The sequence below is a fragment of the Littorina saxatilis genome, linkage group LG1 (genome assembly GCF_037325665.1).
Source record: "Littorina saxatilis isolate snail1 linkage group LG1, US_GU_Lsax_2.0, whole genome shotgun sequence".
Taxonomy (NCBI): Eukaryota; Metazoa; Mollusca; class Gastropoda; order Littorinimorpha; family Littorinidae; genus Littorina; species Littorina saxatilis.
In genome coordinates, this window is record NC_090245.1 from 105,770,843 (window position 1) to 105,798,138 (window position 27,296).

The 27,296-nt window shown below is 40.2% G+C and overlaps 2 protein-coding genes across 5 annotated transcripts in view; one reads left to right on the forward strand and one right to left on the reverse strand.

Annotated features, from left to right (window-relative positions):
- The first annotated feature begins 1,367 nt into the window (after window positions 1-1,367).
- Window positions 1,368-10,154, forward strand: LOC138948965 (tRNA modification GTPase GTPBP3, mitochondrial-like). Its single transcript, XM_070320648.1, has 8 exons — window positions 1,368-1,846; window positions 2,284-2,419; window positions 2,803-2,956; window positions 5,648-5,720; window positions 6,318-6,461; window positions 7,434-7,599; window positions 8,129-8,749; window positions 9,375-10,154. Exons 1-8 carry the CDS (start codon window positions 1,540-1,542, stop codon window positions 9,613-9,615), a joined length of 1,842 nt encoding a protein of 613 aa, XP_070176749.1. The 5' UTR covers window positions 1,368-1,539; the 3' UTR covers window positions 9,616-10,154.
- The window catches only part of LOC138948940 (Golgi membrane protein 1-like), a 29,475-nt gene continuing 12,168 nt past the window's right edge, over window positions 9,990-27,296 (reverse strand). Inside the window, exons 7-9 of one of the 4 annotated variants that reach the window (XM_070320609.1) lie at window positions 21,347-21,460; window positions 17,586-18,124; window positions 9,990-15,347 (exon numbers count right to left, since the gene is read on the reverse strand). In XM_070320609.1, coding sequence (XP_070176710.1) covers window positions 17,642-18,124; window positions 21,347-21,460 — 597 coding nt within the window. In that variant the 3' untranslated portion in view covers window positions 9,990-15,347; window positions 17,586-17,641. The remainder of the gene's footprint in view (window positions 15,348-17,585; window positions 18,125-21,346; window positions 21,461-27,296) is intronic. The other 3 variants (XM_070320618.1, XM_070320627.1, XM_070320635.1) reach the window with 3 other exon arrangements.

Sequence of the window (27,296 nt, forward strand, 5' to 3'; positions counted from 1 at the left end):
ACTAAACAAAGGAGCCATTACACAGATACACACTCATTCTGACAATCACTCACCAGATTCTTCACAATTAAGAAATGTCTCAGATAAGACACACGCAAGCTTAAAAAAAAAGTCTTAAGAACAAAAACGTTACTGCAACAACAATGTATTTATTAGTTCTTACTAAAATCACATGCTTCAATAAAAAAAAGCATAAACTGTACAGACATGCTAACCAGCACTGATTAAGGCACACACTTGGAGTCAAAAAGCTATGGCATCAACATAAGCAGTGTTGAATCTGTTTCAAATTGCACACTTCAGTCAAAAAGCTATGGCATCAACATATGCAGTGTTGAATCTGTTTCAAATTGCACACTTCAGTCAAAAATCACATGTCTGACAATGAGTGAATTAGTGTTTCCAATCAATGAACGGTAACTGTTTACATATAAAAACTGACAAAAAAAGAAAAGAACTGTACACACACACACTTCGCATCAGATCTCAAAATCAAATAAGGAATAGTGTTGAGTCTTGAAAATGCTTTGAATTATACACACTTGAGCCAGGAAGCAAAAAAAGGAACTACACTCATGCCAGCCAGCACAAGTCATACAGATACTGTACACAAGTCAAATCAATACTGTGTTTCAGGTTTGGCATCCACATAAACAGTTTTGTTTCTGTTTTAAATCACACACTTGTCAATAAACTATACAGACATGCTAACCAGCATTGATTAAGGCACACACTTGAGTCAAAAAGCTATGGCATTAACATAAGCAGTGTTGAATCTTGTTTCAAACTGCACATTTCAGTCAAAAAGCGAGTGAATCGGTGTTTCAATCATTAGCAAAATTAATACTGCTGTTGAGTAAATCTCGGTGTCTTCCTCCAGCGTCGACTTTCGGAATTCTGAAAAATGCAAGAGCATTTTCCTTGTTGCTTCGGCTTGTGCAACCGATTATGCAACAAGTATTCACCATCTTGAATGAATTTTAACCAAATCGTCGACGCAAATACGGAATCGCCGCAGCGAAACTTCGCGATCGGCACCACGCTTCCATGTTTTCGCTAAGCGGCGTGGTGGCTTCTTGCCCTCCAAGCCCCGGTGCGCACGAAGTGATGACGTCAATAGGGAGACCTCCATACATTAATTGATGACGCACAAAAATGAGATCGCATTCCAAGGTATTTTTTAACTTAAGGTTTATGCATTTTAAGGGTAATCTTGAACTTTTAAGATTATGACAAATATCATGAATATAACAATAATTCACTTAATAAATTTCAATGCAAAAGAATGACAGTAAAACTTGATCGAATCTTGATGACGTCGTTGATTATTGAGTTTATAAAAAAATTACTTTTTTTCCTCTCGTCGTCTGCACATACACATGTGTTTGTCCACACGACATTCGTGTTGTGCCACAGTACTTTCGAGTCGAATTTGTGTAATTATGTGTTAATGAGACCAAGCTGATTTATTATATCAGTGTTAACATGCATTTGGGCAATTTGTCGTACATTCACTGAAGAGTCACACGCTTTCGTGCAATGATGTTTAGGATTCTGCTTACACAGCTGACATTTCCAAGAGGGGCAAAACGCATGGTTAATTTGGCAAATGCATTTTGCACAAAACCCTCCTCAGCATCTGCAAGCACAATTTTTGCCCTTTCATCTGGGCATGGCAGATGTGGTGTTGCTGTGATTCGGGTGTCAGGACCCTCATGCAAAGAAGCGGTACAGTCTTTGTGCCGTCAGAAGACTCTGCCTGCAGCAAGACAAGCAGTGCTAAAACGTTTGTTTGACCCCGTGAGCAGAGAGATGATTGACAAGGGACTGGTTTTGTGGTTCCCAGGTATGTCGCTGAAAGGGGTGGTAACCATATACGTGCACACATCTTACTGAACCTGGAATTTCTGAACGCTATTATTTGGCACTGAAAATGACAGGAACATTAATTATTTGGTTGATAATGTGCGAATGTAAAGCATGCACCTACATTGATACAGACAGACAGATGCACACACGCATGCACACACACACACACACACACACACACACACACACACACACATGAGATCACACCATTAAAACAAGAACGTAGAATCATGAATATACACGAAAACAAACAGGTAGTTTTGGTTATTGTTTTTACTTGTATGTTCGTGTGTGTGTGTGTGTGTGGGGGGGTCTCTTTCTGTCTATGTGTGTGTGTCTGTGTGTTTATTACACAAAACTATTAGTATTAGTATTATTATTATTCATAGCTATAGATGTCATTTTCAATGCCAGGCCCAAGCAGCTTCACAGGAGAAGACTGTGCAGAGTTCCATGTTCACGGGGGATCGGCAGTGGTGTCGGCCATGTTGGAGACTCTGGGGACACTGCCAGGCCTGCGACCCGCTGAACCTGGAGACTTCACTAGGAGGTAGACATGGATCATTGAAAGTTCTTTTGTGTTGCACTTTAGGCGACATGTTAACTTTACATGTTAAAAAGGACACTGTAAAAGGCAATGCACACTCGCACTTTCTGTACTGATTTGTGCTTCTTAGAAACAAATAGATAAAAAAAATAAAAAAATAAATCAACAAATCAACAAACAATTAGATAAGCAAACACACAAACATATACTGAAAGAGAATAAGCCTGTCCCTATATATATAGTCTTAATACTGCTAAAAGAAAATTATGCTTTTTATCAATCATGCAGTCTTGTGAATCTGTTGAAATTAACTTGTAAAATGGGACTGTGTGACCGCTGTGCTGGTGATATTTTAAGGGTCGTATGCAGCTGATTGTCTTCCACAGGGCGTTTCTAAGTGGCAAGATGGACCTGACGGAGGTAGAAGGGCTGGGTGACCTGATTCATGCTGAGACATCAGCACAGCGACGGCAGGCTGTCAGACAGATGGAGGGTGACCTTGGAAACGTCTATGCAGCATGGAGGAGAAGAATTCTCAAGGTATTGTTCCATACTGTTTCTGCAATTAATTCCTCGCTTTTTGCAAAAAGGTATTTATCATTTCATTTTGTTTCAACATAAAAAAAACCAAGAATGGTTGGTTATTGAAACGTTTAATTTTTGACAATACAAAACGTTACGTTTACAGGATGTCAACCCTGTGGTCTTTTAAGTACACAGACAGACACTTATGATACAAATAATGAACTTATGTGGTGGAGCGCATGTGGGTGGTGGCAATTAGAAGAAGCGAGAGGGAGAGAATACACTAACAATAAAAGTTTGATGAATAGATTGCTGAATGTTCTCTGTCCTCTTTTATTGCATAACACACACGCACACAATCACCAAGCATTTAAAATAAAAGTTAAAAATAGGTCCGTCAGACTAATGCTACTTTTCCAATAAACACTTTTAACACTTAGTCTGAAAAAGGTGGAAACACGTACTCCGCACTCAAATCAAAAGTAGCTTGAGTCAAATCTCTACTTCAAAAAAGTTCTGTTGCCACAACACTATAAAGTCACTAGTGTGTGCTCTACCAACACACAACACGCTCTAGAAAAAACACGGTAATAAACACGATAATAAACACGCTATCCCACCAAGAGTCCACTCGGCTGGGAAAACAAAAAGGAAAAGCAAAGTCAGTAATTACCGAAACGACAATTCATATCAAAGTATCATCTCACACAGTCATCATAACCACAATTACAATTATTCAAGTTCCAGTATTAAAATACATCATGCATGTTTGGTTTTCTCAATCTTATCATTGGCCTTCTCTTCTGTTGTTAGTTACACATCAAATTATTGTGCCAATTCCAAAGAAGGTGTACTGGTAACAAAAGGTATATTCTCACCTGGTCTACATCATCTCTGTACACGAAACAAAACTCCCTGGTTCACAACAGCATTCCCTACTGGCTGGCTAATAAAATCCAGGAAATACAGCCATCACACACTCCATCACTGGATCAGTCTAGTTGGTACACACCAACACACACGGATTCCACAAACAGTGGCACATTCCCAGAAAAGGATTATTTCACAGATGCACAATCCAATCCATGATTCACAGCTTATGCACAGGCACAAATCCAAACACTGTTTCACTTCCAAATGCACAAAAATCCACAATGCATACAAATTCCGGCAAAGCTTGACATGCTTTTCTCTGCCAGTACCCGGTCACAAGTGCGCGCTTGTTTTCAACGTTGGGCGAGTTCATTTCAACTTTTACTCATTTTAGTCGGGAAAAGGGGAAGGGGGGAGAGGGCCCTATATGACGCTGCTTGATTATGCGTCACCAACCCAAACATTCTTTTATCAATACGATCTAAACTAATTTAACTTATTAAGAACAAAACTAAACATTCCCCATTCAGGAATATTCAAACAAATGCATAATCTGTGTGTTTCATCCAAATCTAACACGCAGAAGTAACCAATAGACACAAGCTGACACCCCTGCCTTTGAATGACGAAACCCTGAAACCTACGTCATACCTATGATGACAGCCTACGACACAATACAGGCGCTAGAAATAATAATTCTGTTGACACAGTCACACAATGTCAATACATCCCCCCGCGGGTTAGGGGGAAGAATTTACCCGATGCTCCCCAGCATGTCGTAAGAGGCGACTAACGGATTCTGTTTCTCCTTTTACCCTTGTTAAGTGTTTCTTGTATAGAATATAGTCAATATTTGTACAGATTTTAGTCAAGCAGTATGTAAGAAATGTTAAGTCCTTTGTACTGGAAACTTGCATTCTCCCAGTAAGGTCATATATTGTACTACGTTGCAAGCCCCTGGAGAAATTTTTTTATTAGTGCTTTTGTGAACAAGAAACAATTAACAAGTGGCTCTATCCCATTCCCCCCCTTTCCCCGTCGCGATATAACCTTGAACGGCTGAAAACGACGTTAAACACCAAATAAATAAAGAAAGAATGTCAATACAGATTTCTCTCACTCACCACACTTGTATAAAAATGATGGATGAAAGTGGCTTGCAAGATGCCAACCAGACAGCTAGTCTATCTGTTTTTGGATCTCTGCTTCAACAGTTATAGTCTTCTTCTGCGTTCGTGGGCTGAAACTCCCACGTACACTCGTGTTTTTTACACGAGTGGAATTTTACGTGTATGACCGTTTTTTACCCCGCCATTTAGGCAGCCATACGCCGTTTTCGGAGGAAGCATGCTGGGTATTTTCAAGTTTCTATAACCCAACGAACTCTGACATGGATTACAGGATCTTTTTCGTGCGCACTTGGTCTTGTGCTTGCGTGTACACACGGGGGTGTTCGGACACCGAGGAGAGTCTGCACACAAAGTTGACTCTGAGAAATAAATCTCTCGCCGAACGTGGGGACGAACTCACGCTGACAGCGGCCAACTGGATACAAATCCAGCGCGCTACCGACTGAGCTACATCCCCGCAACAGTTATAGTGACTTCACTGGCTCAAGTAGTACAGTTAGTCTTTTATAAAAAAAGCTATATGCTGTAGCATTTTGTAGACTGAAACTACAAATGGATTCCAATGTCAGTCAAGTACTCTGCGCCATTCTAAACACAGAGGAAAGATGTCTGTATTTTTTGGTCCTGGCATATTGTGAATATTTTTGCCATCAATTTTGATGCCTCGTGCTGTTTTCTACTTATGTGACATGTGTATTTTCAGTGCTTGGCAGACGTTGAAGCTTTCATTGACTTCAGTGAGGATGAAAACATTGAAGAGGATACACTCGTCAGAGGTTAGGCCACAAAAAAAAAATAGGTCTGTTTACGGTAACCCGACCGACCCTATTTTTTTCGCGCGACCCTAGACTTTTTTTTGGCATTTGGGAAAAAAAACAAAAAAACAACTTGGTTTTTTTGCAAAATAACGTAAAAATATGGTTTTTTGGAAAAAAAAAAAAAAAAAAAAAAATCCCGACCTACCGACCCTATTTTTTTGGCCTATGTTACCGTAAACAGACCTATTTTTTTTTTTGGCCTTAGGCATTTTCTGATCAGGATTATTGAGTGTGTGAGTATGTGTGCCAGCACATGCTTGTCATCAGTTTTGTGGTGTAGCAATAAGATAAGCTTATGCTTTTTGCTTTGTTTTGTATTTTTGTATTGGTTGAGTTATTCCTTTTGAAGAAATTGTCTACATATCTATGAGTTTGTAAGCTATACTGAATAGCACCCAGTAGACATCTATAGTTTAGCTGAAATATAGATTCTTACCTTGTTGTCTCATACTCATGGCTGTGCAATGGAAAGATATTCCAGCTGGCTACATGAGTACCAGCAAAAGCATGTTTGTTTTGATGTTGATGACATAAATTTAATTTTTGTATTTTTAGCCAAAGCTGAAATCGAGAGAGTTTGTGAAGAGCTTCAGAACCACTTGTCAGACAATCGTCAAGGAGAGCGGCTCAGGGACGGAGTCCATGTGGCAATCATTGGAGAACCCAACGTCGGCAAAAGTAGTCTGCTGAATGCATTGTGTGAGTCTGTTGGTTTGGTTTGGCTTGCTGTGTCTGTCTGTTGTTAAATAAAGAAGTTGTACGCTTCTCCTGTTAATTAAGCAGGTGTCATCAAAATGGACTTCATACTGTGTGAAAGTGTTGATCTGCCCTTGCTCTTAAAGATTGTGGTTGCCTGCAAGGTCGACCGCTTGTTTTTTCAATGTTTCTTTCCAACTCGTAAGCCAGGAGACTGCTTGGGCTTTTTTTTCTGTTTACTGTTAATTGTTTGGACGCTTATTTCCCTTCGTTTTTGTTTTTGTTTTGAATTTTGTGGGTTTTTTCTTCTCTCTTTTAAGTAAAGCACTGGAATTTTAAATAGTTATAGCTGGTCTGTTCTTGAGTTGTCAACTATGTTTGTGCTCACCTTTTGGAGAATACAAACCTGAACATAGCCGCCCCTTTGTTATGGTGATGGTTTGAGGTCATTATGAGTTTGTTTGTTTGTTTTTGCTTAACGCCCAGCCGACCACGAAGGGCCATATCAGGGCGGTGCTGCTTTGACATATAACGTGCGCCACACACAAGACAGAAGTTGCAGCACAGGCTTCATGTCTCACCCAGTCACATTATTCTGACACCGGACCAACCAGTCCCAGCACTAACCCCATAATGCCAGACGCCAGGCGGAGCAGCCACTAGATTGCCAATTTTAAAGTCTTAGGTATGACCCGGCCGGGGTTTGAACCCACGACCTCCCGATCACGGGGCGGACGCCTTACCACTAGGCCAACCGTGCCGGTCTGGTCATTATGAGGAAATTAGGGTGAAATAATAACAACAATAACAATTTTTTCTTTGACACACCTTACCTGCCTGTAAACGATTATAACGAACATTTCATACGAATTATTGACATTCACTGATAGGACAACTACAATAATAACATAGGTTAATCTAGTCCCAAACTTATCTTCAAGTTCTAATTGTTCCTTGGTGTTTGTTGTTTAACAGGCCAGAGACCGGCAGCCATAGTGTCCCCCATGGCAGGAACCACTCGTGATGTGGTGGAGACAGCGATTAACCTTGGGGGCTTCCCGGTGTTGCTTAGCGACACAGCAGGTTTGAGGGAAACCAGCGACTTTGTGGAGAAGGAAGGAGTACGAAGGGCGCTCGACAGGTCAGTGTACAGTGGAATCCTCCCTGTAAGACCTCCACAAATCTTAGAAACTACAGTCTTAAAAAAAGGAGGGAGTCTTAAAAAGGAGGGAGTCTTAAATTGGGGGGTCTTAATTAAAAGGGGGGTTTCACTGTATCAAGTAGATTGCTATTTGAATTATATTTGATGCTTGCAGGATTGAGGGAGTTCCAATATGATTACGTTAGGAAAAGCACATAAAGGTAGCTTTTAGGATGAGTTGTAAGTCTTCCAAGTGAAAGATTGAACTGTTGTTCAGGTTGTTAAGGACGATTAACATCCAGCACTATATCCAAGAAAGGACAGAAATAAAGTCAGAGAGGACATACACCTGTTATATATGTGTGCAAAGAGAATTGATATTAATATTATTAATAATTATGGCATTTTTATTCCTGCATGGGTACGATATTTATTCATTTATTTTAAAAGTAAGAAAGTGGAAGCTGGAGGGAATTCCAGTATTTAATTTACATTTATCCTCAGTTGACATTTTTGTTTCTATATGCAGGGCGTCTAAGGCAGATTTGAAAGTGCTTGTGCTCGACGCGTCAACTTTGGTTCACACAAAACTCTCTGCTGTTTCCTGGTCACAGTTTGTGTACCACCATATGGCTAGTCTCGGCATTGGTACAAATTCGTGCGACCACACAGATGACAACAAATTTCCAGAGACTGGTCAACCATCCTCAAGTTCAAGGAGTGACCGTCCTCTTGACACAAGTTTTTCTGACATCACTCAAAGTTATGCAGTGTTGTCAAATACAGATGCCTTACGATCTCAGATTGGTGGTTCTCTCTCAAGACTATATCAGTCAGTGTTAGGAAAAGTAGAAGTTGTTTCTGATGAGGTGAGTGACTCAAGAGTGTGTAATACACAGATTTTGAACAAATCAACTGTTCCCAAGGCAGAGAACATGAACACATCAAGGCCGCTCGTTTTGGACGAGAAAGTGGATATTTCTGATGGTGTGATCGTGGCAGTGAACAAAAGTGACTTGGTGCCAGCAGAAAAGAAATCATTACTACCTAAAAGTGAAGACCTGAGCGCTCCTGTGTGCTGTTTATCTTGCACCACCACTGACGGACTGGATTCTTTTGTGTCGCTACTAGCTGAAAGGGTCAAATACTTGTAAGTGTGATTTGCGTTTTGCAACATATTGTGGCTCCTTTGATTCATTATGATACAGGGGTACCTGTGATGAAAGGACTCCCTTAGGACCAGGTGGCCTGTCATGACTGCTATATTTTGGTACAGATAATAGACAAAGGTATGAAAGAAGGTGTCATTTTAAGGGAGGTGTCCTGTCATCGGAGGGGCCACTCATCACAGGTACCATGGTATTATGTTGGTTTTTTTTGGGTTTTTTTCTGTGTAGAAGAATAACTATTACATTTTGTACTACTGTAGTCAGGTTTAACACAGAATGAGACACACACTTTGAAGCCATGACATGTCAAGTAAAGAATACAAGGTAGTGTGTGCATGAACCCTGAGATTACTTGTCATATTTTTCAAATCTTGAGGATTGAAAATTGTTAAAGAAATGTGTTTTGTAGACATGCTTTTCTGTAAGATATCAAGACGTCATTCACAGGTGAGAAAAAGGCTTTTTAGAGTACATGTGTCTTCTTTTCAAGTAAGCTTTGATAATGTTTAGTTTACTTAATTTTTTGTGTAAATATGTGGGTGAATTATTGCAGCGAACTGTGTCTGTTTTTAATATGAAACTTCACACTTAATTCTGCTGTCCCAGATGTGGAGACCCGCTGGCAGGAAGTCCAAGCCTGACTCAGGCCCGTCACCGCACTCACCTGACACAGTGCCTGCGTCATCTGACATCTTACCTAGAGCAGGTGAACCACTGTGACAGTGACATAGTACTGGCCGCACAAGCGTTGCGCCGTGCCATGAGAGAACTTGGGAGGGTTACGGGCGCTGTGAATGTGGAGGATATTTTGGATGTCATCTTCAAGGATTTTTGCATTGGGAAATAATGTCAAATGTTGTTTGTTATTCTGCTTCTCTTTATGCTTGACGACTAAAGTGACTTCTTCAAAAACGTTAGATTGAGGATAAAAGATTATTGTTGAAAGTAGATGCCAGGTACTGTTCTCTACGTCTGCCAATAAACTGCTACAATTTTAATAACTGTGACATTTTCTTAGCAATTTTATGCATTTTGTATGTTTTGGTATGAGTGTCATTTGTCGGCAACACATGCTGAAGCATTCCGAGGGGAAAACATGGTCGTGATCTGTTCACCACCCACACAGACTTAAACCTTCACTCACTCGTACATGTGTACACACAGGTATGCATGCACGCAGAAACACGCATCCATTTGCACACATATACACAAACACACATGTTTAAAAAAGCATTTGTATTTCCCTCAAGTATTAGTGTGTACAATAACAATCAATTCTAAGGTACAAAACTAATAAATAAAACATTCGCCCACACCTGACTGAGGTCTTGCCTGAAAATGCACCAATACTTTAACACACCAATTCTTTAACATGTCTTCAAATGGCATATTTACGTACTGAAAATAAGAATAATAATCTTTGGATGGGGACACACTCATTCAAATTTTAAGGAGTTTCTTCTTTTATTTTTTACATTTGATCATTTTGGTAAAGAGGTATTTCAAAGAGTTCTGTTTCATCATTCTGAACATGCATAAAAAAGCAAAAAGGGGTAAAATATGATTGCTGCAAACAGCAAAACAAATACTTCAACTTCTCTAATATCTCATGAGGCTTTGTTTACATTAAGCTTACAACTGATGGGAAAATTAACACATTCTAATGTAAGATGTCAGCCAGGAAAACAATGTACAATATAGTGCTCATTTGCAAAAACAAACCTACAATATGTAGCACATTAAAACAATATTATGATTGTGCAATTTGATTCAACCTGTGAAACCCACTCTCAGTAAAACAACAAATCAAGAAATGAGAAGATGTTACCCTCATTGAAATTCAGGTTGCTTTCACCCTGAGGAAAGCGAGCTGCCATACAGCACGGCGCTCCCCAATTTGTTTTTCTTTTTTCCTACATGCGTTGGTTTATGTCTCTAAGCTCTGAGGCTTTCGCTGTGAACTCCGGATCTTTATCATGCGCATGTGTGCACAAGGGTGTGTTCGGCCGCTGAGGAGAGTCTGCACAAAGTTGACTCTGGGAAATAAATCCCTTGCTGAACACAGGATTCGAACCCACGCCGATAGTGACAAACTGGTTTCAAAGCAAGCGCCGCTATTGACTAAGCTATCTTCCCACCCTCTGTGAAAGGCCTTTCACTGTGTAATAATCTGTGCAAATCTTGGGAAAATGACTCGCGAGTCAAACACTAGTCATCTGCATAGACCCGGAGTCTGCACATTTCCAAACAAAATTATGTTTAACAACGCACCTAACTGACAATATCACAGGTGAATACATGTACATGTACTATCTTCGTGAGCATACATGTAATTGTTATAACTATTGCTATCCTGATTCAGGCACCATAGCTCTCTTATGTCTAACAACATCGTTCAAGTTTTTGAACAATTGCTTCGGAAAGATGCCTTTGATCTGACACTACGACGTTGGCACACTGCAGATTACATCAGAAACAAAGCAGTTTTGTTATTCCTGAATTAGTGTTTTCTGTCATAAAGTGGAAATTGTTCCTCCTGAACTAACTAATCAAAACTACAAGGAAAAATGCAGATATTTGCTGACTGTGTCACAAATTGTTAAGAGATGATATTATGGAAACCGTAATTTTCCTGTTAAGCATTAACTCCGAATCATGGTTATCACACAAAAAGCAGATTTAAGCCTACTGTGTCATAAGAGACTGGGGGAGGGGGCAGCTGAATGACCACTAATCCTTAACTCTTAGTAAATGTGATGTTTTTTATGTCTGTGATCGCCTGACACTGCATGTCAATTTTCCTTGTTTTTATAAGGACAGTAAAACTTTAGAGTCTTGAGTCTAATGTGATTCAGCAATGTAACATCATTACATGCGTCAAAATCATGCATGCTTTCTCAGAATGGGAACATTTCCACCTTCTTTCCTTTACATGCTAAGTCATATATGCTACTACGGTCTACCGTACAGAGAACTTGAAGATTGCATTTCTGCGGTGTACATGTGTTTAAAAATGATACATGTAATGAGAAAGTTTACGGGGTGAAAGAGCCAGATCTCAGACATAGCAAACTATTTGTGTACATACCGGGACATCTCACACTAGGAATGTCTATGCAACTCCAAAACACATATATATTCAAAACCACCTTTGGAAAAAAAACAACCCCAGCATGTGATTATGATGTAAGGTGTCACTGCACACAATGCAACATTATCACAACCCCCGAGCGTAAAAAAAAAAAAAAAAAAAAAGCATGTGCACTCGTATGCCGCAACATACACACTCTTTTTCTCCTGAACCCATTTGTTCCATAAAAGAAGGGAGTATTGACCAATTCTAACCATCAGAATCCCTCAGCACATTGTTATATTATGCAAACCCATCACAGAACAGCACACAAAAACTGACCGTATTTTCCAGTGACTCAACCATTCAAGTTTGCAAGTTCTTTTCTGCCCATATGGACAAAAACTGACAAATGCCACATCTGCTGTTTTAAGTACATTTGTATACAGTGAAGCTTACCCCTTTAGTTCAGCAAAATAAAAAGTTATGTAAAGTTTAAACCCTGGCTGGAAATAAACAAAAGCAACTATCAACAGAGCATAGTCCCGAATTCGCCCCTGGAAGCGACGACACATACTGGAAGAAGATCGAAGAATTGTTTAAGATCGATTCACTCAGTGGCAGTCGGTAAAGTTCACCTCAGACGGGGGTATATGATCGGGTTATTGCCGTCAACATTGCTTTGATGCCTTTTGATTTTAGAATGCATACACTGTAAGCACTGGAAGATGTAAACCATACATTATTTGCCACACAAAAAAAGAAGAAAATAAAAAAGCTTCAAGTGTGTTGTCTCTTTAGTGAAAGACCATCTGTATTAATGGAGGGAAAAACCATCTCTGAAACTTTCTCTCACTGGTTGCTACACTTCATGAGCATCTTCTTGTACCTCATAAAGACTCTAGTCTACTGTTAAAACTTTCATGTCTACACAAATAGAACAGCTTTGAAAACACAAACTTGGGACTGGTGTGAAATAACTGACACATTAACATATACAACATTACATCATATAGATGACACATTTGTTTTTTCTTCTGCATCTATCACAAAGGCTTTGTTCAATTAAAAAAAAAAGAAATAAAAGGTTGTTACCAACAAAACTCCATTTTGCTCCTGACTGTTTTTCAAGCCAGACTGAAACAATTTGCAATAAAGTGTATTTAACAACATTATGATGATCCATACTTCAAAACAAAGAAAAGTACAAACCTCACAATAGAACATAAAAGGAAAACAAAACCGCTGGTAACAAAACGTAAGTACATTGTTATAACAAGAAGAGCAAACGCTCGATCGAGTCACTTTCGCAGTTCTGAATATTATATGAGGCATCAGATGGACAGGAAGAAATTGCTATTCACAACACAATGAGTCACGTTCACATAAAATTTGAGCCCGGTCACTTTTATAGTTTCCGAGAAAAGCCCAACGTTAAGTTGTGTGTTGCCGAACAGAAAAGGCTAGTTATCTCCCTTGTTTTTCTGATAACGTTCGTAAAAGGCTACAGATGTAAATACTTTGATGTAAAGAATAATCCTACAAAGTTTCAATCACATCCGATGAACTTTGTCAAAGATATAAAATGTCTAATTTTTCCTTTGACGCTGACCTGTGACCTTGAAAAAGGTCAAAGGTCAACGAAACCATCGTTAAAGTGTAGAGGTCATTGGAGGTCACGACTAAACAAAATATGAGCCCGATCGCTTTGATAGTTTCCGAGAAAAGTCCAACGTTAAGGTGGTGTCTACGGCCGGCCGGCCGGCCGGACAGACTAACACTGACCGATTACATAGAGTCACTTTTTCTCAAGTGACTCAAAAATAAGACATTTATTCTGTAAATCTCATTCCAATTCCCACTGTAAATACTGATGAATGCATATTGGTTATATCTGCATGAAAGATAAGAAAAGGTGAGAATATATTAAATTGGTCCTAACACACAACAGTAATCCAGTAACAGCAATCCTCCACACATTTCCTTGTGTGAGATCAAAACCACACAAAAATAAAACCAAGCCCAACAAATTGCACATTACTGAAACAAATAAGGTGATTGGGGGAGGGGGGCACACACAGTAAAAAAAAAGATGCAATATTGTATCATTTTTATGAAACAACTGCAAACGAGAGAGAGTAGTTACAAAACGGGTAGCAACCAAAATTGTGTGGTTCTACGCCAGAAACACACAGTTAAGAAAATGAGGAGTACAATAATAACTGGAATGTTAAAAAGTTAAAAACAGATACAACAAAATATAGCTATATATCTAAAAAAAAATAACCAACAGTCAAACAAAGCATAATGGAATATCCATGTAACATACAACCAAACAGAAGGAAATCATTCAATGTTAACATCTTTAAAGGAGTTAACTACTACAGTCTATGACCCAATGAAACGTAACAACTTCAATTACATGTTGCAGTAAAATTTGAAACAAGCTGCCACTAATGTACACAACAAAAACCTGAACATAATTAAAAAAAGGAATTTTTCTATATCTTTGGGGAAAAAAAGCCTCTAACATTGAATAAACTTTCTGGTCTATCTTGCACATGTACCATTGAACAATGTGTACACTTTGCCGGTGAAAAAGTATTATTTCGTTGCAGACCGACTCGTTTTTATGAAAGCAAATAGATTTAAAAAAAACTATTAAAAAAACCACCAATTAACAAAAAGCAAATTACAGAAAATTGCATACACCCAAATGGAATGAAAACCTAGCTGTATCATCAGATTTGCCCTCAAAAGTTAACTACATCATGTATCTACACGTTTTCGATGAATCAAAATCACTTTCAGAAGAGGCAAAAGCATTAGTCAATTCTTTCTCAACCATTCCCGGAGGTTTCATGTTTGATGTTGGGAGCACTGATGAACCTGCCAGAGAAATACAAAAAACACATGCACTACCAAAAACAAGACCATGAGGGTCACAAAGCAAAAAATCCTGGAGCACTCCCAACAAATGAACTGCATGAGTACAATTAGTCTTCCCAAGCAGCTATGATTCTGCCAAATATGATTTTCTCTGTGTGAAAACTCTGTTACAGTGGAACCCCCCTTTTAAGACCCCCCAATTTAAGACTCCCTCCTCCCTGATTTTCTCAGATTTTTAGGTCTTAAAAGGGGGGTTCCACTGTAGTACTCCTTCAAAAATGTTTCAAAAACTTCAAGAAGACCTAATTTGTATGTGCCCAGTATTAAATTTGGGATGGTAACAATAAAGATGTCCACCTTGATCACCCTGCCACCAAACTGTTTGACGTTTGTACCCTGACATTTTTGCAGTAATTTTTCCGAAAAGTCCAAACTGTATCTATGGAAGTTTATTCTTATCTTGCTTCGGCTGTCTTTTTACTTTCGTCTGCTGGAACGATGAGATGTTGAAGTATGATGACAGCCATAACCCAGTCATGAAGATGAAGACAGCAATACTCATGTTGGTGAAGTCCTTACTTCTTCTGGTTTTACTTCTGTGGCTGTGGAACATTTATGTCCTGTAGAAAGACAGAGAAGAACGCTATCAGACAACATGCTCATTGCAACACATTATATTCTCTTTTAACATTTGAGGTTAGATTTTAACCGACATTACATCACCTGACACCAACGCGATTTAAAATTGGTGTCTTCCAATGTCACTTTTTTTGTTTCGTTTGCAAGGACACAGTTTTTGCAAACTTTTGGGGCTTCTTAAAAAGAATCTTTAGCAAGCCGAAAGAAGGATGTCATAATTATATTCTCAACCAGACAAACTCTCTCTTTACAATGACAGAAATTCTTCTGAACTTAACACGTATCTGAACTAATATGATGTGCTATTTGCACTAGCGTAGTTTTTATCTTGAGTTTTGCTTTCATACACAGTAGTACTAAATTTTTATTTTACACTGAGTGATATTTACCAGTGCTGGGTGGAGTCTTAGTACATCTATTACTTGAATGTTTGAATTAGAGAGAGGTACAAAAACAGTAATACATTTATATCAGCTATTTCCTTTGTTATAAACTGATCACATATATAGATCTATATAAAAAAAAGTAATGTACCAAGTTAAAATACCTAAAACAAAAAACGTAGGAAGGCAAAAGACACTGTAAACTGTCCCACATACTCTTCTAGCTAAAAAGCAAAAACAATGTTCCACTATAGTACATGTACTACATATTTATATACAATCCTGATAACAAAGCACTGCCGTACTAGTTCTAAAACGCTTGGACAGATTGGATGTGTATTTTTCAATATGTAGTCATTTACTTACCGGTACTTAACAGCACTAAAAGGTTACTCTATTTCAAGATGTGCATGTGAGGAGATGTTAGTCATTGAAGAGCATTCACACAGAATGTCCACCACACAACAAAGGACCAAACCCACACAAGGAATCTCTAAACACAAGATAGTGAAGACAGCAAACGCATGCACGCATACACAGAGAATGTGTTAAAGAGTAATATTAACAAACATGGGTAAAGTGATACATGTACTGGCAACTCTTCAACTGACTAAAGCAACGTGACAATCTCAATGACAATGACAATGACAAATCTTTATTTTTCGAGGGTGACAAGAATAAGCTCAAGATGACAGGAGTGATGCATCATGTATGAGGGTGAAATATCCCAAACACAAATTGCTACAAGGGATATGCTTCAGTGAAATGATGAACTATAAAAAGGAAAAGTTTGAAACGAGACAGAGTATAGAGTGTGATATTACCTGTGCACACAAAAGAAAAATACTGAAGTCACTATTCCCGTGCAGGCTTAAACTATAACTAAGGTATCATTTATTGTAGTTTGCTTCTTTCTAAAAATCAAAGCATCCATAACAGACATGAACTGACATTACTGACTGAAAGCAAAGCAAACAATAATATCCTAACAGACATGTGCAAACTATACGGGTAACAACAATAACCAAACAATAGATTAGTAGAAAAAAGGTCCTCAAAAATAAAATAAAACGCCCAAAAGTCGACTTCGCAAAGTCCACCACACGAAGCTCGCTGCATCAAGCTTTGTCCCTAAATTAAACTTGTTGCAGCGTTGATCAGCCAAGTCCAAGGGTAGGCACTATACTCTGGGCGAGAATACAATTATCTTTTCTTGTCTTGGCGTCACCAACAATATGCATGGATGACAGCTGGAAGTGGTTGTCTCGACCAGCGCAAATTTTACTTCTATGAATACTTCACGTCACAAATTGTAGTTTACGTACTTGATGATTACTCAAGTTAATTGTAACACTTAGTTTTTTTTCTTCGGTGTAGGCCCGTCTTGTAAATCCTGGGATTTGAATTTGATTCAAAATGTCAAAGCTTCCCAGTATATGTAATAATACAGGTAGGTGGTTAGGTTTTGTACTTGGGGTCAATCGAAGTTGATAAACACATCCTTCACTTCCGTATCGAGTGTGATCTCTACGTCGATCTTTAACCAAACAGCAGTCTAACAAAAAGAGCAGAAAAGTCGCAACTTCGTCGCAGCCACAATAAAGCTTCCCATGTCAAAGCTGGCCAAACAAAGTTTGTGATGAAGCAGCGGGTTTTTGGTATAAAGACTTCGCGAAGTCGACTTCTGTCTCAATTAAGGATGGGTTTAAGGAAATCAAAGGAGATATAAATTATGAGGCTAATTACAGCAGCAAAATAGAAATAAAAGTAAGTATAAAAAAGCAAAAAAAGCCTTTGTGGTATCCCATCCACTTTCCCCCCACTTGAAAGACTCACACATCCTAGAAATCTTGTTTTGCAGCGTCCTGCTCAGACATCAGTTTCCTTTAAATCTACTGCACGCCAGCTTTTCCTTCTTGATCTCTATTCAGTGGCATGGTGTCTTTGTCTACTGAGTTTTCAGCCGTATCTTTCCTTGCTGGGTCTTCCATTCCCGGCGTTTTTTCTTCATCTTCATCGTACTTTACTGCCGTGGGTCTTGCTACTAGGCCAACAACACTGGTTGTTGTAGTTGTAGTTGCAGTCTTTGAATCTTCCATCTTTTTGACCTCATCTATCACATTTTGAGCTCCAGGCGATTTGCTGTCAGTTATACTGTTATCTTGCACTTGGTTCTTTTCTCCAGTCTGAGTTTGCTCATTTTCCTGCTGTTGCTTGGTTGTGGTACTGGTAGTTGGCGTAGCAACTGCTCCCGACTCCAAATTCCTCTGATCTTGACCTTGAACTGCCATGTGAGCCACTCCTTGCTGCATCGCCTCACCGTTCACATTCTGAATATCGCTGCTGGTGGCTTGATCTTCTCTCAAGTTTGTCTCCTTTAGAGATCATACGTCTAAACATTATTTCATTATCATTTAAACAGTCAACAAGCTATCTACGAAAACATTAGGTCAATTCTGCCAGGGTGATTTGCTAGGGGAGACAAATCAGCTACTGATTGAAAACGTATTTGCAGTGACGGAACATCTGATGCAAATGAAAATGATCTTACTCTGTCTTTAAACTCCCAAAACAGTTTCCCCAACGAAACCTGTTTTGATCTGATTAGAAAATATCATGTAACAATCTCTGAAGATATTACAGAATTATTCAATAATTTTAACTCTTTTAATGCAAAACAAACGAAGTTACAAAATACAATCCAAAAGTACTTCTAAATCTCTCTCACACACACACCCACACACACCATCTAACCAAACAGTGTGTATGGCTAAAATCTATGCTCTACTGCCAACACACACAAAATAGAAAAACCTTGAGGGCAGACCATTCAGACGAATTAAAATTAACAGCACACAGACCGAGCTACTGACAATGAAACTACAAAGCGAGGAGGGAAATTTAAATTTAAATCCTAGTTTTTACGCTGTGCCATTACACAAAGTGTGAGGTCTTAATTAAGAGTGCAAACAAATGTGAATGAACTGTGCAGAGGACAACAAGTTATGACAAGCATTGGGGAAGTGAGGGGAAGTGAGGGGAAGAGAAGGACATGAAAGGCACGCTCCTTCCATTGTAAACAGTGGGGCTGACCGTCTCAGATCTGACCAGGCTTTTACATGGAATATGACTATCCCTCTATTGGGACACATACCAAAACTCACCACCCTGACTGCCAGGCTTTTACATGGAATATGACTATCCCTCTATTGGTACACATACCAAAACTCACCACCCTGACTGCCAGGCTTTTACATGGAATATGACTATCCCTCTATTGGGACACATACCAAAACTCACCACCCTGACTGCCAGGCTTTTACATGGGATATGACTATCCCTCTATTGGTACACATACAAAACTCACCACCCTGACTGCCAGGCTTTTACATGGGATATGACTATCCCTCTATTGGGACACATACCAAAACTCACCACCCTGACTGCCAGGCTTTTACATGGGATATGACTATCCCTCTATTGGGACACATACCAAAACTCACCACCCTGACTGCCAGGCTTTTACATGGGATATGACTATCCGTCTATTGGTACACATACCAAAACTCACCACCCTGACTGCCAGGCTTTTTCATGGGATATGACTATCCCTCTATTGGTACACATACCAAAATTCACCACCCTGACTGCCAGGCTTTTACATGGGATATGACTATCCCTCTATTGGGACACATACCAAAATTCACCACCCTGACTGCCAGGCTTTTACATGGGATATGACTATCCCTCTATTGGGACACATACCAAAATTCACCACCCTGACTGCCAGGCTTTTACATGGGATATGACTATCCCTCTATTGGGACACATACCAAAATTCACCACCCTGACTGCCAGGCTTTTACATGGGATATGACTATCCCTCTATTGGGACACATACCAAAACTCACCACCCTGACTGCCAGGCTTTTACATGGGATATGACTATCCCTCTAATGGGACACATACCAAAACTCACCACCCTGACTGCCAGGCTTTTACATGGGATATGACTATCCCTCTATTGGTACACATACCAAAACTCACCACCCTGACTGCCAGGCTTTTACAAGGGATATGACTATCCCTCTATTGGTACACATACCAAAACTCACCACCCTGACTGCCAGACTTTTTCATGGGATATGACTATCCGTCTATTGGTACACATACCAAAACTCACCACCCTGACTGCCAAGCTTTTTCATGGGATATGACTATCCCTCTATTGGGACACATACCAAAACTCACCACCCTGACTGCCAGGCTTTTACATGGGATATGACTATCCCTCTATTGGGACACATACCAAAACTCACCACCCTGACTGCCAGGCTTTTACATGGGATATGACTATCCCTCTATTGGGACACATACCAAAACTCACCACCCTGACTGCCAGGCTTTTACATGGGATATGACTATCCCTCTATTGGTACACATACCAAAACTCACCACCCTGACTGCCAGGCTTTTACATGGGATATGACTATCCCTCTATTGGTACACATACCAAAACTCACCACCCTGACTGCCAGGCTTTTTCATGGGATATGACTATCCCTCTATTGGTACACATACCAAAACTCACCACCCTGACTGCTTGCTACGTTGAGTTAGTATTTAAAAAAGAAAAATCTTAAATAAGCCACAGTTGCTTTTGCAATCAAATCATTAAAACCAATCCCGCGATTCGCAGAGAACACTCAGGCTGTGGAATTTTGGTACGAGTCCAAGTGGAGGGACGTTCTTGTCCGATGTCAAATCCTGGGCAGGTCTTAGATGGTGAAATGAACTGTTTACACAAGAAGGAAGGTGCCTTTAACTGACACACAAGTAAATAAAGCTAATGATTATCCTTTCCTCATCCAAATTCCTCGATCCTACTGCTTCTTCTTCTGCGTTTGTGGGCTGAAACTCCCACGTACACTCGTGGTTTTTTTTGCACGAGTGGAATTTTACGTGTATGACCGTTTTTTACCCCGCCATTTAGGCAGCCATACGCCGTTTTCGGAGGAAGCATGCTGGGTATTTTCGTGTTTCTATAACCCACCGAACTCTGACATGGATTACAGGATCTTTTTCGTGCTCACTTGGTCTTGTGCTTGCGTGTACACACGGGGGTGTTCGGACACCGAGGAGAGTCTGCACACAAAGTTGACTCTGAGAAATAAATCTCTCGCCGAACGTGGGGACGAACTCACGCTGACAGCGGCCAACTGGATACAAATCCAGCGCGCTACCGACTGAGCTACATCCCCGCCCCAAACAGGGTCTTAAAAGGGAGGGAGTCTTAAATTGGGGGGTCTTCAAGACTCAACTCAAGACCCAAAATGTTACTGTCCGACACTGCCGGTCGCACACTGGGTCTTAAAAGGGGGTCCGCTGTATATAAAATGCACTGTACTTAAAAAAGAAAAAAGTCTACTTCAACATTTTAGGAACCTGTGCCAGGAATCTGCCTATTCCACACACAAAAAGGGGGTTATGACGTTTCATAAAGCCGCTGAAGGGTTCTTAAAAAAGCATGGATGAGGCAAACAAAAAGAGAAAGCAAAACTTACTTACATACTAGATGAGAATTATTCTCAAATTACCTCTTTTTTCACGTTCTGATCATCTTTTTTCTCTGTGTCAGTTTCCTCTTTTTTCACCTCTTTATTTTCACCTTCGCTGGGTTGTTTGTCTGTCTTTTCACCACCCTGTTCCACCTGGGAGATGCATACGTTGGGGCCAAGGTTAGGCAATGGTTTGGGTCAAATTAAAAGTAACACATGCACTGATGCAGTGCGAACATGCCAGTGAAATTCACTTTCTCAATTGTGTCTTCTTATTTAGCTATGAAGGGCAAAGGTTTTGTCCTACCATACTACATGGCTAAAGCCTTGCGAGTTTTACCAAGGGGTACAATAATTGTAAGCCAGAGTAAGTCTGAATTTGAAAACCAACAGCTAAAGTGGCATGCATAGTCTTCTTATTTAGCTATGAAGGCCAAACGTTTTGTCCTACCATACTACATGGCTAAAGCCTTGTGAGTTTTACCAAGGGGTAAAATAATTATAAGCCAGAGTAAGTCTGAATTTGAAAACAAACAGCTAAAGTGGCATGCATAGTCACCATCGTGGTATTCCAGGAGATTGTGACTTTTTATCTCCTAAATGAGTATATTTTTACTCATTATAGAAAGTAAAATACTCTCCCTTGTCAGAAATAAAATTTCAACACAAGATTAAGTCAGAACCTTCACTTTAGGCAACACACCTCTCCAATCCCAACATCTTCTCTCACAGTTCATCATTTTTATCAAATGGCAGTCACCAAAAAGATTTGTGTGACCATTATTTTACAAAATTGACTGCTATTTCACTTGTGGTATTTCTTTTTCAGGCTTTAAAAACGTTAGTTATTTGTTTTGTTTTTACAAACTTCAATCCAACATAAACAAGAGATAAAAGTGAATTTCACTGAACACATCTCAACATAGACAATATGCTGCATTTCATTGTCAGCCAAGAAAAGCACCCATCATACATGCATTACAATAAACATGCACATAATGTCCACAGTTATAGCACAGATAAATCGTTCAAATCATAATTCTTAGACACTTCTCTAAGCGCATACATGAAAGCGTCGCTGCCCTACACGCCACTAGGCGTGAAAGGCAGTAAGTAAGTAAATACATGAAAGCTAAAGCTCCAGATGTAGATCTGTACGATCAAAAAAATGTTTTCTTTGATAAATGTCAAGATAAACCGTTAAAACCACAAGCAGCAACATAAAAAACCAAATCAATGCACAGCCATTGTACGAGTTAAAATTAAAATTTAATGTATAATATTAACAGGTGAATAAGTTAACTTCATTAACACGAGCATAGCAAGCCATGCAGGTGTGCGGTAAGCACTAAGCAGGTTTGTTATTACTATTTGTGTAGCCAAGCAGTTCAAGGTTTTCATCGTTCATTTATACTAATGTGCGTATACTTAATATTATGCAAAGAGTTGTAGGTGTGTGTGTGTGTGTGTGTGTGTGTGTGTGTGTGTGTGTGCACACAAGTTTCCTATATTCTGTGCACTATTGGTGTAGTCTTTAAAGGACTCTAACATGAGTCCATTCAACGTTACAAAATATTAGCATTGCCCACCATTGAAGGTGATTTTTCTTAAAAATCAATTAAGCTTATATTGTTACATTGCAGTGAGAAAAGCAATCCGAGTTACAACCTCACACAGCTGAACACTCTCATCGTAACAGGGCAGGCGCTATGTAACTCATACACTCTCATCGTAACAGGGCAGGCGCTATGTAACTCATACACTCTCAAGATTAAGTGTGTATTATGCATGGGTTAGCTGATTCAAAATCAGAACCATTTTAATCATATCAAACAAAGCAATAAACCCATCAACATGGTAACATGTGATGTGTAAAAACTTCCAAGATTTTCCAAGCCACCAAAGTCACTGAATGTTTGTTGCTCTTCCTCTAATCTCGATTTATCCCTGGCATAATTATATTGTTAATGGCAGGCTGACTAATTTGCCAAATTTCCAGCTTCAAGCATAACCACAACCATCAATGATTCAAGCAAATGCTGCATACCAAAGCAAGTATTTTAACACATATGAGATGTGCACCAATTTTGTTAAACATAACAAGCAAACAGACACAGAAATAAAATGATTGCTGAAACACGACATTAAAGCTCTAAATCATGCTCAAAAATACATGTGAAACGCTTTAAAACAACAAAGCAAGCAATACATACAAATAGAGGCCACCTCCTAAGCATGTAACTGTTACACACAGAGCGAATCTTAAAAATGTTAACCATTTACACACACACTCACACCCTCCTATTTGCTGACACATGCACAGAGACAGTTAGACTAATACAGCCATTAGAATGTTTGGGTCCACTTTCACAAGAAAACCAATCTAAAGGAATCATTCTAAACGGAGCTTGTCTGAGAAAAATAACAGGTTCATGATCCTGAGATATATGTCTAAAATAGAATAAGAAGAATGGTAGCAATGAATGGTAGCGATGTGGGTAGCATCAGTAATAATAAAAAATTTTAAGAATAAATTTTCATTTGATTAATATACTTGATTAATATAAGCATTGACGTAGTCAGAGATGCTAAGGTCTGAAAATCGCTACCCGTCTTTTAAAGGGAAGCAACCCCACAACAAAAAGTGTAAGAGGAAGCGTAGCCATGTACGCTTGCCATGGGGGTTACCTCCCATTGGTGTGTACTACGTCACTACCGCTTCCCGAGCACGTGGTAGAACGCATACGACTTTTTCAGCTCAGAGGAGAAGGTCGCATTTTCTTTCGCTCTCGTGGCTGTCTGCTTGCTGTTTGCTTGGCACCCACCGGCCACTTACCCGTCTTCTTGCTTGCTGCTTCGTAGTTGGTGAGCTCTTTCCTGTTAGTCGTTTCGACTAGCGTTTTTGTTGTTTCTACTGAGGTTTCGTCCGTTTTCCGTACTTTGAAATTTTTCAGTAGTTTGTTGTTGGTCTCCATTTTGGTAGCCATTTTGGGCAGCATGGCTGACAATGAAAAGAAACGTAATTCGAAGGCTGAGGGCAATGGCAAGGGTCCGTCGAAGCCTAAATCTTCGGCTTCGGCTTCCAAACCTCCTGTGGTTGTTGTTTCTGATCAAGCACGCAATACCGTGCTTTCTGTGCTCTGCGGCACAGCCTAGCGTTAGTTTGTCTTCTATTTTCTGTCTCTCGCTTGCGGGAGCGCAGGTACGCACGTCCCTTCGGGGATACGGTCATCGCAGGGTCACCCCCTGCCAGGTACGTCTGCCCCTTCTCCTGTTGGTAACCAGTTCTCGGGAGTTTCGGGGCAGAAGCAGCAGCCGTTCTCAGCAGTTGCTCTTCCAGAGTGACACCAGTAAGAAGGCTCTTACCCTGGTCATGATTGCAGACCACTACCCTGAAGAAGCGTGGATCCACGGCTACACTGATGGGTCAGCCACTGATGCTGTGAGAGATGGAGGAGCCAGCGTTCTAGTTCGGTACCCAGAGGGAGAGGCACAAACAGCGAGCATTCCCACAGGTTTGCACTGCACCAACTATAGTGCAGAAGTACAGGCCTTGAAGACAGCAGCCACAATAGTTGACGGATCAGACCATGAATGTCCTCAGGTCGTCTTTCTGACAGACGCAATGTCAGCACTCCAAGCTCTGTCTGCCAACAAAGAAACTGAGCTCAACAACGCCCTCCAACAGGTTGCTCAGAACCAAAGGGTCGTGCTTCAGTGGGTGCCAGCTCATTGTGACATAGCAGGAAACGAGGCTGCAGACAACCTTGCCAAGGAAGGTGCCTCAAAGGAACAGTTCACGTCCCAGCTGCAGTACAAGGAAAAAAAAACAATCATCAGAAACAAGAGGAAAACCAGAGCGGAGAAAGATGACTACCACCTGCTCCAACGTGAAGAACAAGTCGTCCTACTCAGACTCCGCACTGGACATAACAGACTAAACCATCATATGGCCACAAAGCTGAAGCTAGTTCCCTCCCCCCTATGTCCGTGTGGCAAGAATCAGACAGCAGAGCACATCCTGCAGGCTTGTCCATACCACAGTGCTCTGAGGGACACCACCTGGCCAGAGGAGACAGCGCTGCAAAAGAAGCTATACGGCCCCAAAGAGGACAGCACGTTTCGCCCTGCAGTCCGGACTGACGATCTAACAGCGAACGACAAGAAGATATCAAACTATGCTGGCGGATACAATGGTACGGCCTTCCTACACAAGCAACACAGCACAGAAACATGCCAACACAACAGTCCAACAACACAAATTAGTCAAACAGCCACCATGTGACAACCCTGGCCAGAAAGTACAGTGATGTATTATTTATGCAATTATGAAGTCAAAATGCACATTCTGGCATAGGGTCGTTTTTTGTTTTTTTTCAAATTTTACCACCACTCACTTGGCCTATTAGGATTGCACTCGATGAAATATCAGAAGTCATACTATTTTCATGATCAGATACGTTGGCATACCACCTACCAGCATTTTCCAAGCAAGATATCAATCATTTTACCCTGCTGTGTTCGCTCTAAATGTTGTGTATAAAGTATTGACATTCATATCATGCCAATGAAGCCAAATTTTGTAAACGTTTGAGAACACTTTTTGAAAGAATTGCCTTCAGCAAGAAAACTGGAAAATGCGAGCGCTTTTCAGTGTGTAAGTATCGCTTTTCAGTGTGTAAGTACATGTTTAACTGAACAATGACATCATGCTGTGTTGCTTCTATATATATATATACGACTTGTGTGTGTGTGTGTGTGTGTGTGTGTGTGTGTGTGTGTGTGTGTGTGTGTGTGTGTGTGTGCGTGTGTGTGTCTGCGATGCACGGCCAAAGTTCTCATGGATCCCTTTCAAATTTGGTGGCCATATTCAGCTACACCCCGGACACAACCTGGTCGATGAGATATTTCAACACGTGCTCTCAGCGCGCAGCGCTGAACCAATTTTGGTTTTTCTCTGGATCCATTCCCAGTAACTCTTCCTTATCTTCTCCAGTGTTTTCAGCGTTTATCTCCCTTCCTTCGTGTGGCGTCAATCCATATTCCCGTTACTACGTTACTATTTTTAGAATGTCACTGCACTGTCCAGAACGCTTTCATTGCACCCGTAAGTTGTCCTTACCGTAAAAGTGAAAAGGTCAAATCAATTTATAGCCAAGCGAAAAATACACTGTCATCTATCTCTATATATTTCAGGCATGGGAATTGAAAATTGTAAAAAAGGCGGAAAATTTATAACTGAAGACGCGAAGCGTCAAGTCGACGGCGCGAAGCGCCTAGCTTTACTAGGGGGGTCCGGGGGCATGCCCCCCCGGAAAAAATGTTCTCCAAAGAACCCAGATGGTGCAATCTGGTGTCATCTGAGCTCCAAGTTTGCCATTAAATTCTGTTTTTAGAATCAGAGTTTTTAGTACCAATTTTTGCTTTTTTGAAGAAAAAATATATATACATGTATTATATGGTTTAAATTTGTTAAAAAATTGATCTGTTGAGACAAACAGGAAAATGTAACTTGTAACACAATCTGTGCAATCTGGTTTACTTTCAAACATAAAAGTTCAAGTAACTGAGGCGGGCGGTAGCAGTGCTGGGAACAAAGTACGGAAAGTTTTCGCGGGCTTTTGCGCAAAGGCAAAAGTAACCGGTGCTTTTTTTGTCTGCCTCCCCCTTTATTTTTTCGGCGGACACTTTTGCTTTTTCGGCGGAACAAAAAAAAAATTCGGCGGAAATCCGCCGTTCGGCGGACAATTCCCATGCCTGATATTTATAGATATAGATATATATATACGGCTTCTCTGTGTGTGTGTGTGTGTTTGTGTGTTTGTGTGGGCAACACCTGTGGATTGTAGAGTTCTGTTTGTGATGTGGTCTGGCGGCTTTGGTGTGTCTGTATGTTCAGGCCTTCCTTCGAGAAGCCATAACAGTTATTCTCAATCCCGTTTGAGTGGACTTCGCCTTCAAAGGTGATTGTGGTGTTTCGACACTCGGT

Coding starts and splice junctions, on each gene's coding strand:
- LOC138948965 (XM_070320648.1), top strand. CDS start 1,540: ATGATGTTTAGGATTCTGCTTACACAGCTGACATTTCCAAGAGGGGCA. Junction 1,847..2,283: donor ACTGGTTTTGTGGTTCCCAG/GTATGTCGCTGA, acceptor TTTCAATGCCAG/GCCCAAGCAGCTTCACAGGA. Junction 2,420..2,802: donor CCTGGAGACTTCACTAGGAG/GTAGACATGGAT, acceptor TGTCTTCCACAG/GGCGTTTCTAAGTGGCAAGA.